Source organism: Heptranchias perlo, chromosome X (genome assembly GCF_035084215.1).
Source record: "Heptranchias perlo isolate sHepPer1 chromosome X, sHepPer1.hap1, whole genome shotgun sequence".
Classification (NCBI taxonomy): Eukaryota; Metazoa; Chordata; class Chondrichthyes; order Hexanchiformes; family Hexanchidae; genus Heptranchias; species Heptranchias perlo.
Window position 1 is genome coordinate 12259540 of NC_090370.1, and position 27573 is coordinate 12287112.

The 27573-nt window shown below is 45.7% G+C and overlaps 1 protein-coding gene and 1 long non-coding RNA gene across 4 annotated transcripts in view; one reads left to right on the forward strand and one right to left on the reverse strand.

Annotated features, from left to right (window-relative positions):
- LOC137307282 (uncharacterized) overlaps positions 1 to 27573 on the forward strand; it is a 132248-nt gene that overhangs the window by 49936 nt on the left and 54739 nt on the right. Inside the window, exon 2 of the long non-coding RNA XR_010959094.1 lies at positions 9707 to 9893. This is a non-coding gene — a long non-coding RNA (uncharacterized lncRNA). The remainder of the gene's footprint in view (positions 1 to 9706; positions 9894 to 27573) is intronic.
- Positions 1 to 27573, reverse strand: part of LOC137307279 (beta-1,4 N-acetylgalactosaminyltransferase 1-like) — an 85231-nt gene that overhangs the window by 3290 nt on the left and 54368 nt on the right. The window contains exons 7-10 of one of the 3 annotated variants that reach the window (XM_067976724.1): positions 17456 to 17548; positions 13029 to 13216; positions 10047 to 10187; positions 603 to 840 (exon numbers count right to left, since the gene is read on the reverse strand). In XM_067976724.1, the coding sequence (XP_067832825.1) occupies positions 603 to 840; positions 10047 to 10187; positions 13029 to 13216; positions 17456 to 17548 (660 nt within the window). The remainder of the gene's footprint in view (positions 1 to 602; positions 841 to 10046; positions 10188 to 13028; positions 13217 to 17455; positions 17549 to 27573) is intronic. The other 2 variants (XM_067976725.1, XM_067976726.1) reach the window with 2 other exon arrangements.

A 27573-nucleotide genomic window follows, 5' to 3' on the forward strand; every position in this document is an offset into this window, starting at 1 on the left:
ATGGGGCCTTGGTTTAACGTCTCATCTGAAAGACGACACCCCCGACAGTGCAGCACTCCCTCAGTACTGCTCTGGGAGTGTCAGCCTGGATTATGTCTAGGCTTACACAGGAAGAGTGGCTACTGTGAGGGCAGCCAGAGCTACTGGAACTATATCCCAGTCAGGGTCAGTGCCTGGACAAGGGCAGGAGAGAACAATGAAAGGGTCTAAATTGAATCTAAACAACAACAACTTGCATTTATACAGCACCTTTAACATAGTAAAACGTCCCAAGGCACTTCACAGGAGCGTAAATCAGACAAAATTTGACACCGAGCCACATGAGGAGATATTAGGACAGGTGACCAAAAGCTTGGTCAAAGAGGTAGGTTTTAAGGAGCGTCTTAAAGGAGGACAAATGTAAGGAATCTTACAACACCAGGTTATAGTCCAACAGTTTTATTTGAAAATCACAAGCTTTCGGAGGCTTCCTCCTTCGTCAGGTGAGTGTGGGATTCCATGAAAGGTACCGCATATATAGTCAGAGAACAATGCCTGGTGATTACAGATAATATTTCCACACCATCCCGTACTAATCTGTTATAAATACGACATTCCCTCACCTAAATGTGCTACCCTTGTCAGCCGGGGGTCAAACCCCACCCGCTGCACCTTGTCCGTGCGGGCCAGGAAAAAGTTGACTACGCCGTCAGTGACCACACAATTCGGAAAGCCCTGCAGGGTGTGGTAGTGGCCCATGCGCGTGTGCAGGCAGTCGCCCTCCTCTCCTCCTTGCTCCACGCTTATTTGGTGACGGAAAGTGGTGGCAAACCCAATTTTTTCTCGCACTGCCCCTCCAACCTACAGCGGGACACAAAAGCAGCAGGCTAAAAATCCAGCCGATCGTGAAATAAAACCAGGCCCATTAAACGGACTAGGCCCAAGTATGTCGAACATTAATTAGTATAATGGACAATTACATTTAACTCAATTGTACGATGATAACTCTACTATAAAGAGTAAATTCATCGATGCTGTACATCCTGCGTGGAGTCTAACCTAAAAGGAGCAAAACTAGCTTTAAAATGCTAAAGAACCTATCTGTGGCCCATGCTCCCAGCCAGGAGCACAACATTGCTGAACGTGCCTTTAAATCTCGACGTCATTATGGAACCACAGTCCTTCAATTGGATTTTCATTCACGCCAACGCTTAAGGGTGGTACACCGCACTGGGCAACCTCCTCCCTTGGGCAGTGCCACTGGGTGGCAGAATGTTGCTCTGTAACCACAATTTCCCACACAGCAACAACTTGGATGTCCCATAGCATTTCACAGGGCAAAGAGATGGGCACTGAAAAGGGAAGGAGGAATTTCGAGGGAAGACCAAGGGCATGGTTGAAGAGTTTTGAAGATGCTTTGGAAGACAAGGAGAGATGAAGTGACGCAAAGTGGTTTTAGAGGGAATTCCAGAGGAACGGAGCGTAATGCCTAAAGCATCGACCTCTGATTATGGAACAGGGAAAAAGCAGGAATTGGGAGTGGGCTGGGATGTAGGACTGGAGAACATTTCCCAAACATGGTGGGGCAAAGTGGTGGAAGGGTTTGAAATGAATTTGGCTGGGACACTGGGCGTCGGTGGAGCCTGGTACAGAGGGAGATGGGTATACCCAACTTGGTGCAGGAGAGGACTTGAGCAACAAAGTCCTGGCTCATTGGAGTTTGTGAAGGGAGGAGGTTGGCAAGAAGAGCATTTGAGAAATCGATTCTCGAGGTGATGAAGAAATGGATTAGGGTTTCAGCAGCGCTGGGGTTGAGGTAAGGGTGTAAGTGGGTAATGTTCCAGAGGTGATTTTAGTGATGCACCAGATGTGTGGTAAACAGTTCAATGTCGTGTAGCCACGGATTCAACCTCAATGGACAACTGAGAAAGTTGGCTGACCCTGTGCTTATGGGCAATGTTCCCGAGGGGTGGCGTGTATGTGATGGGTAGAAGGGAACTGAGGATAGAGCGCTGGAGCATACTAGAGATGACCATGAGAGCGTGGGAGGGGAGAAACCTTTAACAGAGACGTAGTGACTGCAATGGAGTGGAACCATGAGTGATGATTCGTGGAGAAGAGGGGAGAGATCAACAACATCAAAAGTGGCACAAAGATTAAGGAGGGCAAAATGGGGCAGGGAGCCATAGCTGCAGACACATGGACGTCATAGGTTACCGGTGGTCTCGGCGTTGTGGGCAGTCAGAAGCTGGATTGGGGGGTCTCCAAATGTTCCGACCTCCTTCCATCATTCGAGGAAATGACCCCTAGTTCTCACGCTAACATCTTCTCCTATTGCCTATCACCTGCACTGACATTGACACCCCTTCAAATCTGCAGTTTCTCACCATCTACTGTGAAGCCCTCATCAAACTCAACTCCGTCATAAGGCCTACCACCTGCTCTCTCTCTCTCAAGCGCTTTCCAAGTTAGCCCCTGACTATCCAACTTCTGCTCCTTGGTGCCATGCTACGTTGTCAGCCTCTCCTCTGGCATGGACCTACCCCTTTCAAAACCAGCATCATCACCTCCTCCAAAAAAAAGTCCACCATTGACCTCCCCATCTCATCAAACTACAGCCCTAGTTATAACTTGCATTTATATAGCGCCTTTAACGTAGTAAAACGTCCCAAGGCGCTTCACAGGAGCATTCTCAAACAAAATTTGACATCGGACCACATAAGGAGATATTAGGACAGGTGACCAAAAGCTTGGTCAAAGAGGTAGGTTTTAAGGAGCGTCTTAAAGGAGGAGAGAGAGGTAGAGAGGTTTAGGGAGGGAATTCCAGAACTTAGGGCTTAGGCAGCTGAAGGCACGGCCGCCAATGGTGGGACGATTAAAATCGGGGATGCGCAAGAGGTCAGAATTGGAGGAGCTCAGAGATCTTGGAGGGTTGTAAGGCTGGAGGAGGTTACAGAGAAAGGGAGGGGCGAGGGCATGGAGGGATTTGAACACAAGGATGAGAATATTAAAATCGAGGCGTTCCACCCTAAAGCAGGGGCATGTTAATTACAATGGCAGCAAAAAACATGAGATGGCTCGAGGGGATGGGAGATTACAAATTCAGTTAGGAACGCACTGGTAATAGGGGACTCAATAGTTAGGGAGACACTATGTTTTGCAGTCCACACTGAGAGCCCCAGATGCATTTGTGCCTCCCAGGTGCCAGGGTAAGGGTTATTTCAGAAAGACTGGAAAAGATTCTGGAAGGGAGGGAGAGTAGCCAGTCATCATAATCCATGTGGACGGCAACATTACAGGAAAGGAAAAGCCTGAAATCCTGCAAAAGGAGATTAGGAAGCATATTTACGAGTAGGACTTCAGGTAGGTAATTCCCTGCATTACTCCCCCAGCCACGTGTGGGAAGGATAGAAAAATTAGGAAGCTCAATGCATAGCTAAAAGGAGTGGTGTCTGTTTTGTGGGGATTTGGCACCAGTTCTGGGGAAGACATAAGCTATTCTGCATGGATGGGCTACAACTGAACAGGAAGGGAATTAAGGAACTGGCAAAATGGATAAAGTGGAAAGTGAAGAGTCATTTAAACTAGGAAGGAAGGGGGGCAGGGAAAATAAAAGCCATCAGAGGGTAGGGAAGGTAGAAATAGAAGAGGTAAATATACAAATAAGAATTTTAGGAGAATGGACGACATGCAGAAGGAATAAAGGAGGAAAATCAAATCAACCAGTTATAAGCAGGAAAAAGACTGAGATAAAGGAACGAGGTGTTAGCTTGGACTAAAAATCAAGGGAAAAGGAGTAGTGTTAAATATGAACAAAAAATAGTGCATGTATTGCAATGCTCAGTGTGGGAAATAAACTGAGGGAATTAGAAGCAATTATCTCACAGGAAGATACAGATTTAACAGCACTAACAGGAACTTGGTGCGAACTGGACAGGAGTGGAAAATAAACGTATCGGGTTGTAATATTTTTTAAGGAGGGACAGAATAGATAGAAAGGAGGAGGAGGAGGGAATACCTGCTGTAGAGAGGACTGATGTACACAAAGGGGTTCAGAATCAGTATGGTTAGAGATCAAAGATAAGAACGGGATTGTTCCATTAGTGGGGTGTACTACAGACCCCTAACTGTGGGAGGGAAATCTGTACAGATCAGGGCGACGAGTAGGAATAACAAAATTATTGATCTCGAAGATTTTAATTACCCTCCTCATTGATTGGGACAGGGAGGGAATAAACAGGGAAAAAAGGGAATGGAATTCCTGCAATGTGTGAAGGAATTCTTCCTTGAGCAGTTTGTTCATACACTACAAGGGGAGAGGCGGTGCTAGATCTAGTTATGAGTCATGAAATAGATCAGGTAGATGAGTTAAATGTGAGTGAGAACCTCGGGAATATTGACCATTATACGATCAGGTTTAAGGTCCAAACAGAAAGGGAAAAGTTCGTACAAAAACAAGGGCACCAGATTGGAATATGACAGATTTTAGAAAGATGAGGAGTGAGCTGACTGAGGTGGAAAGAGAAATTGGCACAGGACTGTAGATCAACATTGGGGTATTTAAAAAGGAGATTGTAACGGTGCAGAATAAATACATATCATTAAAAAGGTAACTATATCATGTTTGAGAATGCCATGGAGAAATAAGAGGAATTAGAAACTAACTGAAATTGAAGAAGACGGCACATGGGGCCAATAGGCATGATAAAAATAGGAGAATGAGAGAAAATAATGAGGTTAAGAAAAGGAAAAGGAAAACAAGGAGAGAATCTCAAAAATATTAAAACAGTGAAGTATTCGACAAATATATCAGTAAAATGAGACTTGATGAATGTGAGGTGGGATTCCTGAGGGGAGGGGATAGTGAGTTTTATGAGGATAAGTGGACATTGGCAGGGATACTTAACAAGTCCTTCACTTCAGTGTTTACAAAAGAGAAGGACATTGGGAGGAGGCAAAACATGAATTGGGTGAAAATGAGATATTATAATAAAAGGAAAGTATTTGAGAAGTTAGTTAAACTAAAAGAGGACAAAGTGATGGGACCTGATGGGATACATCCAAAGATCCTGAGGGAAATGGGAGAAGAAATAGTGGAGGCCCCAGAAATCATATATCAGGGTTCTATTGAGAGTGGACATGTGCTGGAGGAGTGGAGAATGGTCAATGTAATATCCATCTTCAGAAAGGGAGACAGAGCTAACCCAGGTAATTACAGATGGGTTAGTTTAATGTCTGTGGTAGGGAAAAGTTCAGAATCTTTAATTAAAGATTAAACCACTAAATACCTGGATCTAGAGAAAATAAATAGAAGCAGCCAACATGGATTTCTGAAAGGAACATTGTGCTTGACAAACCTGATAGATTCTTTGAGGAGGTGACAGATTGGGTTGATTTGGTTGATGGGAGAAATGCAGTGGATGTGGTGTACATGGACTGTCAGAAAGCTTTTGACAAGGTACCACATAGGAGTCTATTGGGGAAGATCAAGAGGTATGGAATTTGGGGGAGGGTAGCAAATTGTATTAAAAACTGGTTGGAAGGGAGGAAACAGAGGGTAGGAGTTAAGGGCAGTTTCTCAGAGTGGTTGGACATGGATTGCAGTGTCCCACAGGGTTCTGTTCTGGGAGTGCTTCTGTTCACATCAATGATTTAGATACAGGGCTAGAGGGAGTGGTATTCAAATATACAGACAATACTCAAATAGGAGGCATAGTAAATAATTCTGAAAACAAAAGGAAGCGGCAAAGGGGATATCGATAAGATGGTGGAATGGGCAAAAAAGTGGTGGATGGAAATCAACGTCAGTAAATGTGAGGTGCATTTTGTTAAATAAAAATAAGATTTATACATTGAATGGGGGAAAGCTGAGTGATGTGGAAGAGCAGAGAGATTTGGGGTTCAGGTTCACAAGACTTTAAAAGCAACACCTCAAGTGGAGAAGGTCAGAAAAAGTAATGAATGGAATAACGGGCTTTATGGCAGGAGGTATAGAATATAAAAGTCAAGCTGTAATGGTGAATCTATATAAAACCTTAGTAAGACCACAGTTGGAGCACTGTGTGCAGTTTTGGGTTCCATGCTATAGGAAGGATGTTGCGACATGAGAGAGGGTACAGCACAGATTCACTGGGATGCTGTCGGGTATGAGGAAATACAGATATGAAAAAAGACTTGAGAAATTGGGGGTGTCTTCATTAGAACAGAAGAGATTACAGGGTGATTTGATAAAGGTGCTTAAAATTATGAAGCAATGGGATAGAGTGGATAGAAACAGACTGTTTCCAGTGGTTGAGGGTCCAGAATGAGGGGACACAGATATAAGATTAAATGTAAGAGACTTAGGACAGAGAGCAGGAGAAACTTGTTCACACAGAGGGCTGTGAGGCTGTGGAATGTATTATCTGAGTTAGTGATTGAAGTAGAGACCATGTCAATATTTAAGAATAAGGTAGAGAGGTGGTTGAAGGAAAGGGGAATAAAGGGATATGAGAACAGGGTGGGCACATGGGATTAGGATATTGCTCATGTGGAGGATACACACCAACACGGACTGGTTAGGCCGAATGGCTTGTTTCCGGGTTGTAATTTCTATATCATTCTATGTGTAAGATGTAATGGGTGAGGATGTGTTCAGAAATGGCCTTGTTGGTGAATGAGACCTTCAAGTTAGTACAGTCTTGTTTGATAGTGAGTATGAGAGGTGGCTGTGTATCTGAGTATGGCCGTTTATATGGAGGGTGAGGTTGGGGAAGTAAGGAGGACAGAGAAATTGGAAGAGATGTGATCGCGTGAATTCAGAGACGGATTGAAGTGCCATGGATAAGAAGTCATGTGGAGCAAAGATTGAGTGAGGACAGAAGTGAAGATTTTTTTTTTATTCGTTCATGGGATGTGGGCGTCGCTGGCAAGGCCGGCATTTATTGCCCATCCCTAATTGCCCTTGAGAAGGTGGTGGTGAGCCGCCTTCTTGAACCGCTGCAGTCCGTGTGGTGAAGGTTCTCCCACAGTGCTGTTAGGAAGGGAGTTCCAGGATTTTGACCCAGCGACGATGAAGGAACGGCGATATATTTCCAAGTCGGGATGGTGTGTGATTTGGAGGGGAACGTGCAGGTGGTGTTGTCCCCATGTGCCTGCTATCCTTGTCCTTCTAGGTGGTAGAGGTCGCGGGTTTGGGAGGTGCTGTCGAAGAAGCCTTGGCAAGTTGCTGCAGTGCATCCTGTGGATGGTACACACTGCAGCCACGGTGCGCCGGTGGTGAAGGGAGTGAATGTTTAGGGTGGTGGATGGGGTGACAATCAAGCGGGCTGCTTTGTCCTGGATGGTGTCGAGCTTCTTGAGTGTTGTTGGAGCTGCACTCATCCAGGCAAGTGGAGAGTATTCCATCACACTCCTGACTTGTGCCTTGTAGATGGTGGAAAGGCTTTGGGAAGGAGGTAAGGATTTTGAAGGTGAGAAGGATGGTAAAAAGTGAGGTGTTCAGATGTGCATGAGTACGGGGACAGAAGAAGATGAGACCTAGATGAGTGCCACACTGCACCTGTGACAGTTTAGGTGGGGGACATGGTGGAAAATGTAGCCTGGCAGGGTGACTTGAATTGGAGGGAAGGATTCATTATCGGTGAGCCAGTCGTGGACAGGGAGGGCCTTACTGATGGGAGACATTTTATAGGGCAATGCAATGGAGACTTGCTGGGGAGGGTCAGAGGGAGTCATAGGGATAGAGAGAGGAAGGCGTTGGAGAAGTGAACCTCTGAGGACCACAGCAGATGTGTTAAACATCTGGAGAGAAATAGATGGGAAATTGGTTTTCTTCAGAGATAATTAAGGGTAAATCCAGCGATCCTGTGCTTCTAGATGGGAGTCACATTCAAAAGAACTGCAGGTTGGAAAATCATCCTAGTGCTGTAGTCCTACCACCGATCGATGCGCCCTTCGATTGTATCTCCCCACTGGGAGCACGAGGTCGTTGAATTTATCCTTTAGTATTCAGCAGACAGGAAGTCGTTTATTTGCAGCCCGAAGCTTAGAAATGGTTCAGAAAGCTTAGGCCGTGACTTCAAACTGTCCCTGTCAAGTGCGGGGACCGACCATGTGATGTGATCACTCATACACGTTAAAACTGGGCCACGGCGATCCAAGGAACATAGGAAGTATGAGAATGTGAGCAAGCAGACACTAGGTCTGGAGCACTGTGTAAAAAGCAGATGGATGGCATGTATGTTCGCTTTAGGACTCCAATACTGGGTTCAAGGAGAAAAGGTAGGTGAGGTGATGATATTCTAATACGTGGGATCCGAGCAAGCTTTAATGATATAGTATTAAATGTAAAATGACTGTTGATGGCAGATCAAAGCAGTACCACACAAACCGTTATTCTATTCCATTGATTGATCCTTCCCATCCTGTCTAATTGGTATTTTACCCCAGTCACTGGATGATTGCACCCACTCCACTAAATATAACAATAGGTAGCTATAACCTGAGAGTTTGCCCTGATGGCTCAATGAGTACGTGTGCTGCCCTGTGTGGTACTAAGCCATGCAGATTAAGAAGGTCCAGATGCCCTCTGCTGGGGCAGTGGTATGGGCACTATGGTAGGCCTTAGTGGTGCCAGGCTAAAAGGAGGGCAAAAATATTTACAATCCTCATCGATCCACTGACTCCTGCTGAGAAGTGAGTGTGTGCGGATGCCAAGTGAGGGCAGGTTTGAGCATCCCACCGCCCCCCCGCCCTCCTCGCGCCCCCACCACGGTGAAATAACTTGCTGAAACCCATTGTGAAGTCTTGCACACGGGCAAGGAACTGGAGATCGCCAGTAACTACCACCTAACTGTGGCCCGATAGTTTCCAAACTTCTCCTCATGGGCACTTCCTGCAAATACTTACACACTCCCAGAGGCTCCTGTCCTAACTTCTGAAAGCCTGTATCAGCTATCGAATGGAAAGCAAGAGAAATAAGATGATAAGAAGTTTAGCAAATACAGAGAGAAAAAAAAAATCCGAAATCTGATGACTCAGGGACCCTGTGATCAGCTCACAAACCCCTAGGGTCCTATGACCCCAGTTTGAAAACTTATGCCTTCGGAAGAAGCCAAAAAAAAAGTACGGCAAAAAAAAAGGCTTCTTGGTGAAACCCTATCTTCAAGAATCCTCTCAAACAATGGCTCCTGAGGTAACCTCAATTGTTCCAATTTCCAGGCAAAACTGTTTCAGTTTCTCTTTTCCACTCACGCTTTTAGGTCCCCTATGTCATGCACAGCCAAGAAGCTGGATAGATGATGTACCCACTGCTCTACACCAGTTGCAAGAGGTCCACTAGGAAGTCTTTGGCCAAGGTATCCCTCCCTCGCCTTGCGGTTGTACCTAGGTACCTCTTGATGTCTCCCATCCAGCCGACCCTGCTGTATAGAGAATCAAAGATGCAAACCCACACCATACTGCCCTGCAACACAACGTATTGGTTGGTCATTGGTCATCCCCTTGGCCATCCAGAGCTGCACTTCACCATTTCATAACTGCATCACTGCAGCAAATGCAAACTCTAGACCTCAGCTTGTTAATAGTGATCACCAGGTTAAACTCTTTGTTCAAATATTCGTAAAGTTACTTCAGCCGATCAAGTGAAGCTATTTTTTCCCAAATTTAAATAATTTATTTTATTTAGCTCTTTTCTTCCTTTCTTGTTTCGACTCTGACATGCCACGTATCATTCCCTGGCTGACAGATTGGCGGGTGTCCTGGTCTCTGGCCTTTGTGGGCGCCTCTCTTGACGTGACCACTAGGTGGAGGACGGCAGCAGCTCAGGATGACACGTCCATCAACTTCTGTACCCTCAATATGGGGAAGTAGCTCATATCCACCCAGTGACTGCCAAAGGATGACAAGACCAAGCTTGGGACTTCACCATGTGGGTATGTGACTGTTTCTAATGCAGCAGTTTAGCATGTGGTAGTAGTATAGAGTTGAATGATGCCATACAAAGTTATTTTACTATAAATGAAAACATTGAACATTGAACTTCAGCTTTTTTCAATTCAGCACCGTTAGCAGTGCAGCCATCTTACCAAATCCAGTGTTGTTTTCTCTAAAACGTCCACCAGTTTTTCAACCTTGGTGTTTGCAGTAAAAATGAAGTCATCATCGACCCAGAGCAGATATTTAGTTGTGACTTGTGAAATGGCCAAGTTCCGCCCAGCAAACCAACCCTGCAGGGATCATAAATCTATTAGTTCTCAACAGACTCGTATAATAAGACTTAGGAATAAGACTCTCAATACTTTCCTCCAAAAACATCCACCTTCAAGAAAATTTCAGTGACACAGTTTGTTCTCTTGAATTCCTTTTTTTCCCCCATTTATTTTGAACTGGTCTGTAATTGATAGCAGAATGCTTGCCTGGCGGGAGTTGAAGCACATATTTTGGCCAGTAGCAGGAAGTGGGTGGCAAACCACTGTTATATGGGGTCTGTTGGTTAATTTGATGGGCTTGTCAAGTCTCACTCAGATTGGTTTCAAAACAAGACTTATTTTGATGCATATATCTCTTAAATTTCAATTTCACCGTCTGTCTGACTCGTGCGTGATGATCATAAATCGCACTCCTAACATTTCCTTGAGATTGACAACCCAGCTATGGTGCAATGGCTACTGTGGGAACTAGGATGCAGATGATCACTAAGGTGATTGGAGTGGAAAATGATGCACAAGGAGCAAAGGTCATTATCCTGGCGAGGCCAAATATGGGCACTTAAAACGTGAGTGCAGTCTCTGTGTCCTGTAAGATCTGCAGGAGATAGGAAAGTCATTCGCTCTCTCTCTTGTTCTCAACATCCAATACTAACAGAAGAATTCTAGAGCTCAGAATCGATGAAACTGAAAGCCCAATAAATAAAGACACATATTTAATCTGATAATCTCATTAGTGCTAACAACAACAACAGTTTGAGCCTTTAATGTAGTAAAACGTCCCAAGGCACTTCACAGGAGTGATTATCAAACAAAATTTGATACCAAGCCACATAAGGAGATATTAGGACAGGTGATCAAAAGCTTGGTCAAAGAGGTAGGTTTTAAGGGAGCATCTTAAAGGAGGAGAGAGGCGGAGAGGTTTAGGGCGGGAATTCCAGAGCTTAGGGCCTAGGCAGCTGAAGGCACGGCCACCAATGGTGGAGCGATGAAAATTGGGGATGCGCAAGAGGCCAGAATTGGAGGAGCGCAGAGATCTCAGAGGGTTGTAGGGCTGGAGGGGGTTACAGAGATAGGGAGGGGCGAGGCCATGGACAATACAGACAGTCACACAGATATACATATACAGGGCCACTGAAGAGAGTTTTTTTTTAAGTTCTTGGACAGATGGCCCCACTCGCCAAGGTCACCAGGAGGACCATGGCTAGGGTCAGAGGTGTCTGGGCAACCCTTCCCCACCAGAGTTCCCAGCCACCAGAGAAGCACATGACTGTCCCATGGTAATAGTCCTCCCACTGACGCCACAAATTCCAGCAGGGACAGCAGTTGAGGACATTGATGGACACGACTCAGGATCACGACCTGCAGATTTTCAACTCCTGTGTTTAAAATTGATCCTAGTGGTGAGACTCTCCTTTTAATCATTTTCTGGCGCATTTCTACTTGGTTCACTTACTTAACACAGCCAAATATTTGCTGCATCTGTTCTTGTCAAGGTATCTATCAAGTACATCAGTGTTAATAAATTAAATTAAAAGTATCCTAAGTAATAATTCTCACTGGCCTCCCAAGTAGCAACCTATATAAACTCCAACCCATCCAAAACTCTACTGCCTGCATCCTATCCCACACCAAATCAGCTCACCTATTTCATTTATCTATAGCACCTCCATTGGCTCCCAGTTCCTCATCACGTTAGAGGCCGAGCCTTCAGCCATCTGGTCCCCACATTCTGGAACTCTTTCCCCAAATCACTTTTGCTTTATCCTTCCCCACCTTCAAATGCCTTAAAACCAACCTCTTCAATAATGGCTTCAGCCACCTCCCTCCTACTTCAGCTCAGGTCTGAGGTCCAAGTGCAAAGCACCTTGAGATGCTTTGCTACATTAAAGGCACAATGTGAACACGTCAACATACTCCACTGATAGTGAGGCAAATGCATCAGGGCGGGGGAATGGCGGCTGGGTTTACATGATGTTGACACCTGTCAAAGTATTGAAAAGAGCGCACAAAGTTTTAGGTTTATCGGTGTATCTGGTCAACCTTTTTTGAGGTATATATATTCAGTCTTATCACTTCATATATATTTGCCATTTTTTTGTTGTGAAAAATAGATTCATGGTTCCAGGGCACCACCAAGGTTGGAAAAGGGGGAACAGAAGACAAGGCAAATCAAGATGTAGTAGTTAGGTAACACTAAGGTTAGGTTTTGAAGGAGGAAGGGAAGACTGAGGGCGAGGAGTTCCACAGTTTTGAGGTCCTGGGAAAGAATGAGTTACAGTAGGAGACGATGATGTTTCAACACTGTGAGGTTGTAGAGAAGAGTGTGCAAATTTATCACATTTCTAAAACAGTCTAGTTGATATTGATGTACAGTAACACTGTGTAAATAGTCCGACTTCTACCTAAACTATTTTTATTCCCCTACATTTTTTCTTACCTTCCACCAATTCTAGGATCCCTGTCCTTCCTTCCATGCACCATTTCCCAACCTGAGATGGTAGGGAGGAAATCTTCCCTCAGGACCATGGAACTGACCATTAGGAGGTCTGTGTGACTTACCCTCTGGTATGTCTCTCCCCACTGCAGGGACACTCAACCCATGGAGAATTGCAAGCACAAAAGCCATGTCTCATTGCTCTGTGTTACAGGTTGCTGGGACCTCAATGCAGGGCACTGCAGGATCCATATAAGCCTGTTAATCTCCACTTTTCTTCCTCAAAGACAGCAAGAGATACTAAGTTGTTTCTAAGTTAGTCACTATCTCCTTCTGTTACCACACATCAGCATGTTTTACACACACAACTACCGGTTGTCTTGTTAGGTTCTTTCTTCATTTAGATAAGAGGAACCATACTGCACCTTTCCAAATGGCATGAAGTATTGCTCAATAAAAGCTCCATCAATCTTTTGTGGTTTGTCGCTGTCATCTGCGATTACAATTGTGACATTGGGGTAATACTTCCTAATGCTCGAAATCAACTCCCTCAGCTTGTCGTACCGTAAGAATGTTTTGGTTGCTATAGTCACCAACGCACTGATGTTATATCCTAAAACACAGAGAACAGTTAGTGACCACCTTTCCTTTGCATCTAGTGACTTTATTTATACATAGTGCACTCTCTTCATAAAGGGGGAGTAAATGCTACTGATCTACCCCATAATCCTGAATATAGGAACATAGGAACAGGAATAGGCCATTCAGCCCTCGAGCCTGTTCTGCCATTCAATTAGATCATGGCTGATCTGTACCATGATCCTGTAAAAGGACATATCTGTACAATTACTGATGTCTCTCGGTCCAGTCCAAAACAGGAAAGAGGCAGGGCTTAGACATGGAGTTAATTCATGATTCCTTTTTCCAGTTTTTCTCTTCAAATCTCTCCTTTTCCCTATCCATTGCTTTTATCTACATAGCTTTCTCTCTGAGTTGATTGAGGTGTTCTGAAAATACCTGTTAAAGAGGAAGTCACACCTCCAAAAATTCAAATAATAAACCTCTCAGGTTTCACATCCAGCTGAGAGTGGGCAGGCCACAACAGCCGGCCTCTGCAGGCTACACCAAAAGTCTGGCCTTTGCTTGCCCTCAGCCTCCATTATGCACTTCCCTGGATGGTACATGTGGGATTGGGAACTCACGGTGTGTCAGCTTGGCTCGGTTGGTAGCACTCCTGCCTCTAGGTTAAGCCTCATACAAGGATTTAAGTACATAACCTAGGTTGGCACTCCAGCGCAGTGCTGGAGGAATGCTGCAACGTGAGAGGTGCTGTCCTTCAGATGAGCCTGTTCAGGTAGACATTAAGGCTATAATGAGAAGATTATAGGGTTGGTATCCTTAACATCAAGGCTCTCACAGCTTGGCTTTGTCCTGAAAGGGGGAACATGGCTTAAGACAGGTTTCTGGGAAATTGTCCTGATGCCTTTGAACCCTATTTTGATTGACAGTTTTGTCCAATTATTAAAGATAATTTTTGATTTTCCTACATCAGCGATTGGACTTCAAAAAGTAAAGAAGCATTTAACACAGGCTGGTACCCGAGGCTTTTTAGTTTCTTTTTCACTGTACTGCCACACAGCTAGAGGAACACAGGGGGCTTCATGCTTTTATACTCATGTAAAAGTATTTCATGAAAGACATGGGGGTAGATTTTGACTTTTATGTAATAGTGTAAAACGGGTGCTAGCCAGTCGACAGCCCGTTTTACAATGTCTCCCGATTCCAGTGAAGTCAATAGAAATAAAAATGGGGAGAGATGTAAAATGGGCCATCACCCATTTTACATTATCGCACAAAGTCAAAATCTACCCCCATGTTGTTTTAAGTACCGCAGAGAATTGCTAAGGTGCCACTGAATTTTATTGTTTTCTAACACATTTTGCTCGTTAAGTGAAATGCTGTGATTTATGTACCTGCCATTCTTTCACTTTTGCTTCTGTTAATTTTAATTCTTAATAAATCTGATTTGTATTTGTAGCCTGAGATAGTCAGTCTGCCAGAGTCCTATTTGTCTCTCAGTCAGAGACAGCAGGAGTTTCTGTTTCCAGTGTATATAATAAGGTACGGTAGCATAGTAGTTATGTTCCTGGACGAGTAATCCAGAGGCCTGAACAAATAATCTGGAGTTATGAGTTCAAATCCCACCACGGTAGCTGGGGAATTTAAATTCAATTAATTAAATAAAATCTGGGATTTTAAAAAAAAGCTAGTATCAGTAATAGTGGCCATGAAACCACTGGATTGTTGTAAAAACCCAACTGGTTCACTAATATCCTTGAGGGAAGGAAATCTGCTGTCCTTACCCAGTCTGGCCTATATGTGACTCCAGTCCCACAGCAATGTGGTTGATTCTTAATCACCCTCTGAAATGGCCTAGCAAGCCACTCAGTTTTCAACAAGGTGGCTCACCACCACCTTCTCAAGGGCAATTAGGGATGGGCAATAAATGCCAGCGATGCCCACATCCAATGAATAAAAAAAAGTGATGGTTATTTGGGTTTATTGTTCACCAGGGGCAAACTACCTCCCCGAATGCTTTGCGCATTTTGGGTCATAGGCTATGTGGGGTTGCCGTAGAAGTGGTCCTTGGCGCTGGGCACAAGAAAAAGTATTGGCAAGTGCCCAAATCATCACACTGAACTTCCCATTTTAAATTGTTCGTCTAATTTGCCCGCCGTGAAGCAGCCCTGTTGTCAATCATGAAAGAGCATTTCACACCCCGGAAGGCTGTGTGGCAACAAGGAGGGAAATAAAAATTGAACAAATTACAAATAAATCATTAAAACAATCGCTGGCCTTTTAAGTCAAACAGTAGCTTGTATTTACAAACCACATTTCATTCTTCCAATTTAACAGAGATTGGAATCAGCTGCTTATCTGTGCCTGACAAAGCTCCTTTATACTGCAACTGAGAGTCTAGGGGACTGACACACAAGCATGGACCCACAACCTCGAGGCACTCCCTCTTTACTACAGTTGCCAGCCTCCTTTGAAGGGAAAATCATAAGGATCCTGCATTTTCCATGCATCCAACCTCCATTCTCAGGACCGTGGGGGCTATCGGTAGGGTTGCCAACTCTGGTTGGACGTATTCCTGGAGGTTTCATCACATGACTTCCCACCTTTAACTGCCCCGTCTGGTCAAACAGCACTTTTTCCCTATCTGCAACATATTTATAACTAATAATCAAAAGTGTTCAAAGAAAATGATTAAAAAACACAATTTGTTTTAATGTCCCTATAATTTTTCTCCTGGGTGTTGCTCCCAGCAGTGTCCTGGAGATTAATCTTTAATTCCTGGAGCCTCCAGGGCAATCCTGGAGGGTTGGCAACCCTAGCTATCGGTAGCACAGAGTTGATTTGCTTCATGGGATGCCTGTCACTTCCAACTGATCTGGAAGGATTTTGTTTTGATTGGCGAGTGTGCGCTATGCATGAAAACCCATCAACATGCTTAAGAGTCACCAAATGAAACTTCTCAAAAATCCACATGGGTAGAGTTTCTTGCAGTGGCTGGGAATGTTGGCTTGGCTCAGTGGTAACACTCTAGCCTCTGAGTCAGAAGGGTTGTTACTTCAAGCTGCAGGCCAGGAGTTGAGCACATAATCTAGGCCAATAATTCAATCCTGGAGCTGGTGTCTTTCAGATGAGACGTTAAACCAAGGTCCTGTCTACTGGATCGGGTGGATTTTAAGGATCCCATGGCCTTCCTCAAAGAAGAGCAAGGAGTTCTCCTGGTGTCTTGGCCAACATTTCTCCTTCAACTAACACCACCAAAAAAAAAAGATGAAGTGGTCATTCATCTCATTGCTGCTTGTGGGATCTTGCTATGCGCAAATTGGCTGCTGCAAATGCCTATTTAATAACAGTCAGTACATTTCAGAAAGTAATTTATTGCATTTGAAGACTTTGCAATGCTTCTGAGAGATTTGATAGTTCTATACAAAGGCAGCTTATCGCCCCCACAGGGGTACACACTCCACTAATCCCAGTGCAGAGCGGGTAAAGGGGGCACTGGGTTAAAGGTAAAGGGGAGAGAATCAGAGATTCCACTGTCACCAAAATACTTAGCGGCTGCTTACAGAATGGCCGAGGCAGAGGCCTGTCTGCCCAGAGGGCAGGGCAACGGCACACGGCGCCAGCGGGCAGGGCAACGGCACACGGCGCCAGCGGGCAGGGCAACGGCACACGGCGCCAGCGGGCAGGGCAACGGCACACGGCGCCAGCGGGCAGGGCAATGGCACACGGCGTCAGCGGGCAGGGCAACGGCACATGGCGCCAGCGGGCAGGGCAACGGCACTCGGCACATGGCATAAGACCATACCTGATAAAACGCTTTCAACAAATTCAAACACCGCCACAGTGATAATAAACATTGCAGATTTTCCTTTTTGTGCGCTTGTCTAAAATTGGCGCAGTTGCGTACATGAAATTGGCATCGTCCCGTTAATGAAATGTTTTTTCTATTTACTCTGTTTACGCCTTGCGGTATCTTTCTGTACTTCCCACCCTGGACAGCAGGATCAGAGCATTGCAACCAGTTGAGAAAACATGAAATGCGGATTGGAATTCTGCTTCAGGAATTCCATCCAAAGCCAAAATCATGCACATCCTCGCGAAACTATAGTAAAAATATTGGGATCTGAGATCATTCAGACAATGCATTAAAAGCTACAATTCACACGTCTGCCATCGAAGAGACAGCTCAAGTGTACAGAGTGCGCTTGTGTCTGGCTCAGGCGGTGGGATTTCGGCAGGAGATCTCCATTAATCCCGGATTAATAGCACTGACCTGGCTGGTCTCCGGAGCTGTATAGTTTTGGGATGGTGGCATGTCGGATTTTGATGACAAAAAAAGCCTGGTGTCCGTCTGTCTCGAGCTGCACTGCAAGATGTAAAATACACACACTGAGACCGGCAGGAGTTAACACGTTACACACTGGACGACTGTGGGAGCTGCACCATAGCCCACAGGTCAGAACCTCATAACCAGCCAGTCCTGAAATCGCACACAGTTCCCACTCTAACATTCGTTCGTCCGAATGTTTTTTTTTTGGTTCTCTAATTTTGACCTCTGACCCTTGCTGGGGTCACGGGTCCCATGGGTTCTGGCCGCCCTCCGGTTCCGTGCCCAAGTAGAGGTTCTTCGCCTGTGAGCCTGCACTATTCGCCCGCAGAAGGCATCACGGCCGAACCTGATCCTGTCTTCGCCCGATAAGTGTGCCTCCCGGCAGGGGTCACTGAACGAGGGTCAGCAGCGGGAACCCTGGCGGGGGTTTTCCCCTCCCTAATCCAGGGGTAACTGAAGTCAACTGTAGCGCCCCCCCTACTGCCACCCCGGGTTCTCGCAATGGGCAAATGAATGCAACCCTGCCCGCATCACCCGCAACCCAAGAAACAATTTTTTTTTTAAAAGGTGAGATCAGCTCACTCACAGACTAGGGGCGTCAAACCCGGAATCTTCCTGAGCTCTATGGCTCAGTACCAAATCAGAATTTCCCCAGGGGTTCTCCTGATCTACTGCGGAAAGATCTGCAGAACCCCCGGGAGTAACGGCTAAAAACAGCTGTTTGTCCAGGGTCTCAGAGGATTTTCTGCCAAAGTTACTCCCATCGCCAAATGAGCCATCAGGACAGCCATTTATTAAACTTAAGGCTGCATATAGTGACACCATAAATCCCGGCCAGAATGGAGATGATTGGGTAATTCCCCCATCAATCACGCCTGGAGACCACACTGCTGTAAGTGACTGGGATTTGATTTTATGCACATCATTTGTATTATGTAATAATCCTCCACTCACTGCATTTTGCTGGAGAAATAATCCTGCTTTTATCGGGAGAAGTTGCTGTAGTTTCAGTCATGAGTTCTGTTTGCTGTAGTTTGTAAAGACTCTGTATAAATAGACTCTGTTTGCTGTAATTAGTAGAGACTCTGTTTAAATAGACTCTGTTTGCTGTAAGTCCTGCTGTAAATCCTGACCCACCTCCAACTCATTGGCTGACACAGTGGTGTCAATAGACACTCCGTAAATTGAAAGACGATTACAAAAAAATTCAGGTATAGCATGTTGGCACTCCAGTACATGGCACCACAGAGCAGGTTGGTTTCTGCGCCTGTTATTCCCAATCTCGGCCTCTCTGTCAAGTGAAGACGTGCAGCAAAGCCCAGGCTTATATCCTGGAGACAAGGAGGTGAAATCCGAGGCTAAGTCACCCTGGGCTGCTCTCATGCCCTAGTGAGCTGTGATAGCAGGGCCTAGACATGGCCTGGCAGCACTCCTCTGCCTGCCCTCTCAGCCACAGTGCGGAAAGACCAAAGGTGGGGGGAAGCAAGCGAAAATAGGTGAAGCAAAAAAAAAAATCCAGCATATTTTGTATGGAAGATCATAGATATGAGGAGGCATTTCCCAAATCAAGGTGAGAATATCACCAATTTTTCCAGAGGTCTGGACCAGTCAGTTCACAAATGTGGTAAGTTATTTAGACTGTGAACAAGCATTCTGATGTTTAATATATGCTGTGTGACTAATGCAGCACCGGGCTTCAGTGAGTTAAAACACTCTTCCTCGTCAGTGGGATATTTATGGGCTTGAGTCCTGTTTATTTTCGGTGCAGCTGCCCTTATTTGCACTAAATCCACTCATTTTAAATCAGCACGGAAAAGGTTGCCAGTGTGGGAATGGATGCTCAGGATCAAGCAGGCACCGGCTTATAAAATATTTGAAATAATACGTAATGGCTTTGCACCTCTTGTACTCTATTTCCAGGGAGAGCACATTCCCTCACGGGGCACCGTTAATGTTAACAGAACACCATAGGTGCCCGAGGCATCGAGTTAACATGGGCTACGTCCTTTCTTTAGCAGTGCAGCACAACCTTAATGTGATGTGCTAAATCTGAGGGATGGGCTATAAATGGCCCAGGATGTGTATCACAATAAAATTCTGTCATGCCAAATGCTGACCACGGCAAGATAAATCTGTACACTCCCCAACCCCTCCCTTGCCCCCACGAGACCACCAGGTTACTTCCCTAAGCTTCTTCCTTCCAGCATGCCACTGGAGGGAAAGCAGTACACAGCTAAAAGCCTTCTCTGCTCCAATGGAGATGGTCCCAGTGTCTCAAGTCTCTCCTCATAACTATAGTTTCCCATTCCTGGCATCATCCTGGTGAATCTACACTGTAGACTCTCTATGGCTTTAATGTCCTTTTTATAATGGAATGCCCAAAACTGCATACAGTACTCTAACTGTGGTCCATCCATTGCCAAATGGGTACGGTAGCATAATGGTTATGTTACTGGACGAGTAATCCAAAGTTATGAGTTCAAATCCTGCCACTGGGGAATTTAAATTCAATTAATTAAATAAAATCGGGAATTAAAAAAAAACTAGTATCAGTAACGGTGGCCATAAGAACCACCGGATTGTCGTAAAAACCCATCTGGTTCACTAATGCCCTTTAGGGAAGGAAACCTGCGTCCTTACCCGGTCTGGCCTATATGTGACTCCAGACCCACAGCAATGTGGTTGATTCTTAAATGGCCGAGCAAGCCACTCAGTTCTAAAATCTCGCTTAAAAAAAAATCATAATAAGAATAAAACCAGATGGACCACTAGGCACGGACACGACAAAGGCTAAACTGAGTCCACGTGACCCTGCAAAGTCCTCCTCACGAACATCTGGGACGTGTGCCAAAATTGGGAGAGCTGTCCCACAGACTAGTCAAGCGACAGCCTGACATAACCCTACTCACAGAATCATACCTTTCAGCCAACGTCCTGTCCCACCAGCAGGACAGACCCACCAGAGGTGGCAGTACAGTGATATACAGTCAGGAGGGCGTGGCCATGGGAGTCCTCAACATTGACTCTGGACCCCATGAAATCTCATGGCATCAGGTCAAACATGGGCAAGGAAACCTCCTGCTGATTACCACCTACCGCCCTCCCTCAGCCGATGAGTCAGTCTTCCTCCATGTTGAGCACCACTTGGTGGAAGCACTGAGGGTAGCAAGGGCACAAAATGTACTCTGGGTGGGGGACTTCAATGTCCATCACCAAGAGTGGCTCAGTAGCACCACTGCTGGCCGAGTCCTGAAGGACATAGCTGCCAGAGTGGGCCTGCAGCAGGTGGTGAGCGAACCAACACGAGGGAAAAACCTACTTGACCTCGTCCTCACCAATCTACCTGTCGCAGATACATCTGTCCATGACAGTATTGGTAGGAGTGACCACCGCACAGTCCTCGTGGAGATGAAGTCCCGTCTTCACACTGAGGACACCATCCAACATGTTGTATGGCACTACCACCGTGCTAAATGGGATAGATTCAGAACAGATCTAGCAGCTCAAAACTGGGCATCCACGAGGCGCTGTGGGCCAGCAGCAGCAGAATTGTATTCCAGCACAATCTGTAACCTCATGGCCCAGCATATTCCTCACTCTACCATTACCAACAAGCCAGGGGATCAACCCTGGTTCAATGAGGAGTGTAGAAGAGCATGCCAGGAGCAGCACCAGGCGTACCGAAAAATGAGGTGCCAACCTGGTGAAGCTACAACTCAGGACTACATGCATGCTAAACAGCGGGAACAACATGCTATGGACAGAGCTAAGCGATTCCACAACCAACGGATCAGATCAAAGCTCTGCAGTCCTGCCACATCCAGTCGTTAATGGTGGTGGACAATTAAACAACTAACGGGAGGAGGAGGCTCTGTAAACATCCCCATCCTCAATGATGATAGAGTCCAGCACGTGAGTGCAAAAGACAAGGCTGAAGTGTTTGAAACCATCTTCAGCCAGAAGTGCCGAGTGGATGATCCATCTCGGCCTCCTCCCGATATCACAGAAGCCAGTCTTCAGCCAATTTGATTCACTCCATGTGATATCAAGAAACAGCTGAGTGCACTAGATACAGCAAAGGCTATGGGCCCCAACAGCATCCCGGCTGTAGTGCTGAAGACTTGTGCTCCAGAACTAGCCGCGCCTCGAGCTAAACTGTTCCAGTACAGCTACAACACTGGCATCTACCCGACAATGTGGAAAATTGCCCCGGTATGTCCTGTCCACAAAAAGCAGGACAAATCCAATCCGGCCAATTACAGCCCCATCAGCAAAGTGATGGAAGGTGTCGTCGACAGTGCTATCAAGCGGCACTTACTCGCCAATGACCTGCTCATCGATGCTCAGTTTGGGTTCCGCCAGGATCACTCAGCTCCAGACCTCATTACAGCCTTGGTCCAAACATGGACAAAAGAGCTGAATTCCAGAGGTGAGGTGAGAGTGACTGCCCTTGACATCAAGGCAGCATTTGATCGAGTGTGGCACCAAGGAGCCCTAGCAAAATTGAAGTCAATGGCAATCAGGGGGAAAACTCTCCAGTGGCTGGAGTCATACCAGCACAAAGGAAGATGGTAGTGGTTGTTGGAGGCCAATCATCTCAGCCCCAGGACATTGCCGCAGGAGTTCCTCAGGGCAGTGTCCTAGGCCCAACCATCTTCAGCTGCTTCATCAATGACCTTCCCTCCATCATAAGGTCAGAAACGAGGATGTTCGCTGATGATTGCAGTGTTCAGTTCCATTCGCAACCCCTCAGATAATGAAGCAGTCCGTGCCCGCATGCAGCAAGACTTGGACAACATCCAGGCTTGGGCTGATAAGTGGCAAGTAACATTTGCACCAGACAAGTGCCAGGCAATGACCATCTCCAACAAGAGAGAGTCTAACCACCTCCCCTTGACGTTCAATGGCATTACCATCACCAAATCCCCCACCATCAACATCCTGGGGGTCACCATTGACCAGAAACTTAACTGGACCAGCCACATAAATACTGTGGCTACAAGAGCAGGTCAGAGGCTGGGTATTCTGCGGCAAGTGACTCATCTCCTGACTCCCCAAAGCCTTTCCACCATCTACAAGGCACAAGTCAGGAGTGTGATGGAATACTCTCCACTTGCCTGGATGAGTGCAGCTCCAACAACACTCAAGAAGCTCGACACCATCCAAGACAAAGCAGCCCACTTGATTGGCACCCCATCCACCACCCTAAACATTCACTCCCTTCACCACCGGCGCACTGTGGCTGCAGTGTGTACCATCCACAGGATGCACTGCAGCAACTCGCCAAGGCTTCTTCGACAGCACCTCCCAAACCCGCGACCTCTACCGCCGAGAAGGACAAGAGCAGCAGGCACATGGGAACAACACCACCTGCACGTTCCCCTCCAACTCACACACCATCCCGACTTGGAAATATATCGCCGTTCCTTCATCGTCGCTGGGTCAAAATCCTGGAACTCCCTTCCTAACAGCACTGTGGGAGAACCTTCACCACACGGACTGCAGCAGTTCAAGAAGGCGGCTCACCACCACCTGCTCAAGGGCAATTAGGGAAGGGCAATAAATGCTGGCCTCACCGGCGACACCCACATCGCATGAACGAATAAAAAAAAAATGTACAAATTTATCATTTCTTCTTTATTCATGTACTCTATGGCACTATTTATAAAACCCAAAATGCAATTGGCCTTTTTTTTTATGGCTTTATCTACCTGCACTCTTACTTTCAAAGAATGCTATATTTGAGCCCCTGGGTGTCTCAGCTCCTCCACTTCCTTCAGCATCTTTCCATTGAGTGTATACTTCCATTCCTTGTTTCTCATACACTATTCCACATTAAATTGCATCTGCCACCTGTCTACCCATTCTGCTAACTTGGCTCAGTCCTCCTGAAGTCTTTTGCAGTCATGCTCTCTACGCCCAAGTCTAAATCATCTGTAAATAATTTTGAGAAAGTGAACCTTGCTCTGACCCTTCAGGTACACCACTCTAACCCAATACCCTTCTCCGATCCAAGTAATACCCATTAACCCTAACGCTTTGTTTCCTCTCTGTTGACCAGCTTTCCATCCATACTGCTACATTTCCTCTTATACCATATGCCTGAATTTTTCTAAAAAGCCTCCTGTGAGACACCTTATCAAATGCCGACTGAAAACCCATGTGCCTTACACCTACCGCATGCCCTCTATCTATCCAATTGGTCACTTCTACAAAATCTCTTATTAAATTTGTCAAACACGACTTGCCTTCCGCAGTTCCTTGATTAACCCATGCATTTCTAAATGCTGACTAATTTTATCTCAAGTTAAGGATTATAAAAGGTTACCCATAACTGACGTTAGACTAACTGGTCTACAGTTATCCAATGTTACATTGGCTACTGTCCAGTCCTACAGCACAACCTGTATATTTAAGGAGAATTGAAAAACTGTGGTCATAGCCTCAGCTCTCTCCGCTCGGACTTCTTTCAACAGCCCAGAGTGCCGTTATCAGTGACTTCTCCAACTTGAGTTCTTTTATTTTCTATTCCATTCCCTGTCCTTTCAGAACCAAATATTCTGCATCCTTCTCTGGTACACCTACATTCACACTTCCACCATAATTTCTAACTACTGGTGAAAAATATTTATTTAATATCTCTACCATATCTTTAACCTCCACAATTAGATTTCTCCCTTCACCCCAGAGTGGTCCTACCCTATCTTCAACTATTCTTTTACTTTTAATATGCTTGTAAAAGCTCTTACTCTTTCATTTTATATTATCCTCTAGCCTTTTCTCATATTCCCTTTTGGCCCTTCTGATCTCCCTTTTCACCTCCCCATCACACTTTCAAAATTCCTCATGATCTTCTTTAGCAGCGGACAGTCCTAAATTTATCACATGCCTCCCTTTTAAGTATCAGTTTCATTCTAATCGCTTGAGACCCGAAATGCCACGGGCAGTTGCGCCAAGATCATGCCCGATGGTGCCCACCAGCACTGAGCCCATCAGAGCTTGCAGGGTCAGCGAGAGAGTGCTTCATTTGCACGGTGCAGGTGGGCACAAGTGCCACTTCAGGTGTGTCGTTGGCACCTACTTGCCTCATGAGCCTGGAAACGTGGATGCCCACCCTCCTGTGAGGTTGCCCCACTGGTGGGGTCCACACGCGCCCTTGTTGAGGCAGACATGCCTCACCTCACTGGGTGTACCAGCTGGCACTGCGGCACCAGGTGCCCTTCTATAGCCAACACTGGGGACTCCTGGCGTACGGAACCCCTGCCCCTGGCTCTGCCCCAGCCCCTCATTTGCCTTGTAAGGGCTGGATGGAACTTTCTCTCTTTACGAGGCTCTTCAGAAACTCCCAGAAACAACTGTTTCTGTGGGGGATCAGCTGGTCTCCTGGAGTTACAGTGGGAAACCAGCAGAACCTCAGAGGAATGTCATGGTCTCTATTTATCGACAGAAATCTATCCTTTGATGAGTTCCCTTTTGCCTTAGGAATATATTTATTTTGTACACTACCCAGCTCATATTCGAAGATTTCCCACTGCTGATCTGTCAACTTGTTTGCTAACTTTTCCCTCCAGTTAATTTGAGCCAAATCCCTTTTTATCTAACTGAACTTTCCCTTTTCCCAGTCCACCTCCTCTTTGACTCTTCATTGTCTTTTTCTGTTTTTGAACCTAGCTATGTTGCAGTCACCATTTCCCAGTTGTGCTCCTAATCTCATGTCAGCTATTTTCCCCACTTAATTTCCCAGAACTAAATCAAACAATGCTTCCTTCCTTAACAAAAACAGGTCACAGTCTCAGGATAAGGGGTCGGCCATTTAGAACCGAGATGAGGAGAAATTTCTTCACTCAGAGGGTTGTGAATCTTTGGAATTCTCTACCCCAGAGGGCTGTGGATGCTCAGTCGTTGAGTATATTCAAGACGGAGATCAATGGATATTTTGGACACTAAGGGAATCAAGGGATATGGGGATTGGGTGGGAAAGTGGAGTTGAGGTCGAAGATCAGCCATGATCTGATTGAATGGTGGAGCAGGCTCGAGCTACTCCTGCTCCTATTTCTTATGTTCTTACAGTCTTAGAAAACACTTGATACACTCAGCAGGTCAAGCAGTATCTGTGCAGAGGACAAAAGTCAATGTTTTGGGTATAGACCTCCACAGAAGCTGCCGGATCTTCTGAGTGTTTCCAGTGTTTTCTGTTTTTGTTTCAAATTTCCAATAATATTTTGCTTAAGGCTCTTTCCTTGTTGGACTAGACACTTGCTGATCTAGGAAGCAATCCTGGATACATTCTGAAGAGCGTTCCTGCACTTTCAACACATGCATTACCTTTATGCCAGTCAACCTTGGGATAGTTAAAATCACTCAGTATTATTGCCCTATTGTTCTTATATATCTCTGTGAACTTTCTGCAGATCTTATTTGGTGGTCTATCTGCCTCCTTCTATCCCACCTCTACTGTTTGGTGGCTTGTAAGACACAGCGACAATTGTATCATTTCTCCTTCAACAACAACAACTTGCATTTATATAGCGCCTTTAACGTAGTAAAACATCCCAAGATGCTTCACATGAGCGATTATCAAACAAAATTTGACACCGAGCCACATAAGGAGATATTAGGACAGGTGACCAAAAGCTTGGTCAAAGAGGCAGGTTTTAAGGAGCGTCTTAAAGGAGGAGAGAGAGAGGTTTAGAGAGGCGGCGAGGTTTAGGGAGGGAATTCCAGAGCTTAGGATCTAGGCAGCTGAAGGCACGGCCACCAATGGTGGAGCGATTAAAATTGGGGATGCGCAAGAGGCCAGAATTGGAGGAGTGCAGAGATCTTGAAGGGTTGTAGGGCTGGAGGAGGTTACAGAGATAGGGAGGGGCGAGGCCATGGAGGAATTTGAAAACAAGGATGAGAACTTTAAAATCGAGGCATTGCCGGACCGGGAGCCAATGTAGGTCAGTGAGCACGGGGGGGGATGGGTGAACGGGACTTGGTGTGAGTTAGGACACGGGCAGCAGAGTTTTGGATGTGCTCAATTTAAGGAGGGTAAATTCTATCCACACGGATTCTGTCTTAACACAACCACCTAGAATACCCTTATGTTCTAGTGCTGTAATGTAGTCCCTTATTAATATTCACCCCAACTTTTTCCCTCCCTATCTCTCCTGAAGATGTTAAAACCAGGAATATTACGAAGGTGAATTGCTGCGGGGGGTCTCCTGATCCCTGCCTTGGCAGAAGATCCGTGGAAACCCCAGAAAAGTGTCGAGAACACCGCCACCCGGGTTTCTGCCTTTGCCGCTGGTTGCCAGCTGTATGGTGCCTTTTCAATATTGTGTTAACTTTCGCCTAGATTTCTCAATGATAAAAGTTCTAATTCTGAAATGATCTGATCTTAAGGAATTCAATGGGCCAGGATGTCATCCCTCTATTACCTGATGCATTCTTGTCGCTGTAGATAGGTTATTCATTAAACATCTTCTCAGATTAATGGCCATCACGTGCTTGTAAATGGTAATTGCAGGAATGAATGAAGAGGAAGATTTCCACTAATGCACATTGATGCTACAGCACCGCTGTATAATCTCTTTATAGTGATATCATTATCTCTCTCTCTCTCTCTCCCTTTCTCTCTATCTGTTCATCCACCATGCAGGAATTGCTGTGGTCATTAGCCCTAATGCCAGCCAATAAATGTGCGATAGTGGCCAGTAATAATCGGGCCCGGAGTTTCCTCCGTGGGCACAACCCGGATGTTCGAGCCGAAAATCCGGCCCACTGTCACCCCAATTTTGCCGGTCAAGTTACGCTCAAGTATCCTCCCAATCTCATGAGAATGCGCCCAAACTTAAAACGGGCGGAAATCAGTGGAAATCATCAGGGCCCAAGGAAAATGCTGAACCCACGACAGTATATTTCTTCTTTGAGTCTTAAAACTTAAGTTTCACCTCATTTAACCATCGTTCATGCCCATCAGGCACAGCAAGTTCAAGGACCTGCAGTCGGGGAAGCTTTTCAATTTTTATTCTGACTTCTACTGATACCATGAAAATGTATTCAAAGAAACAGAAATA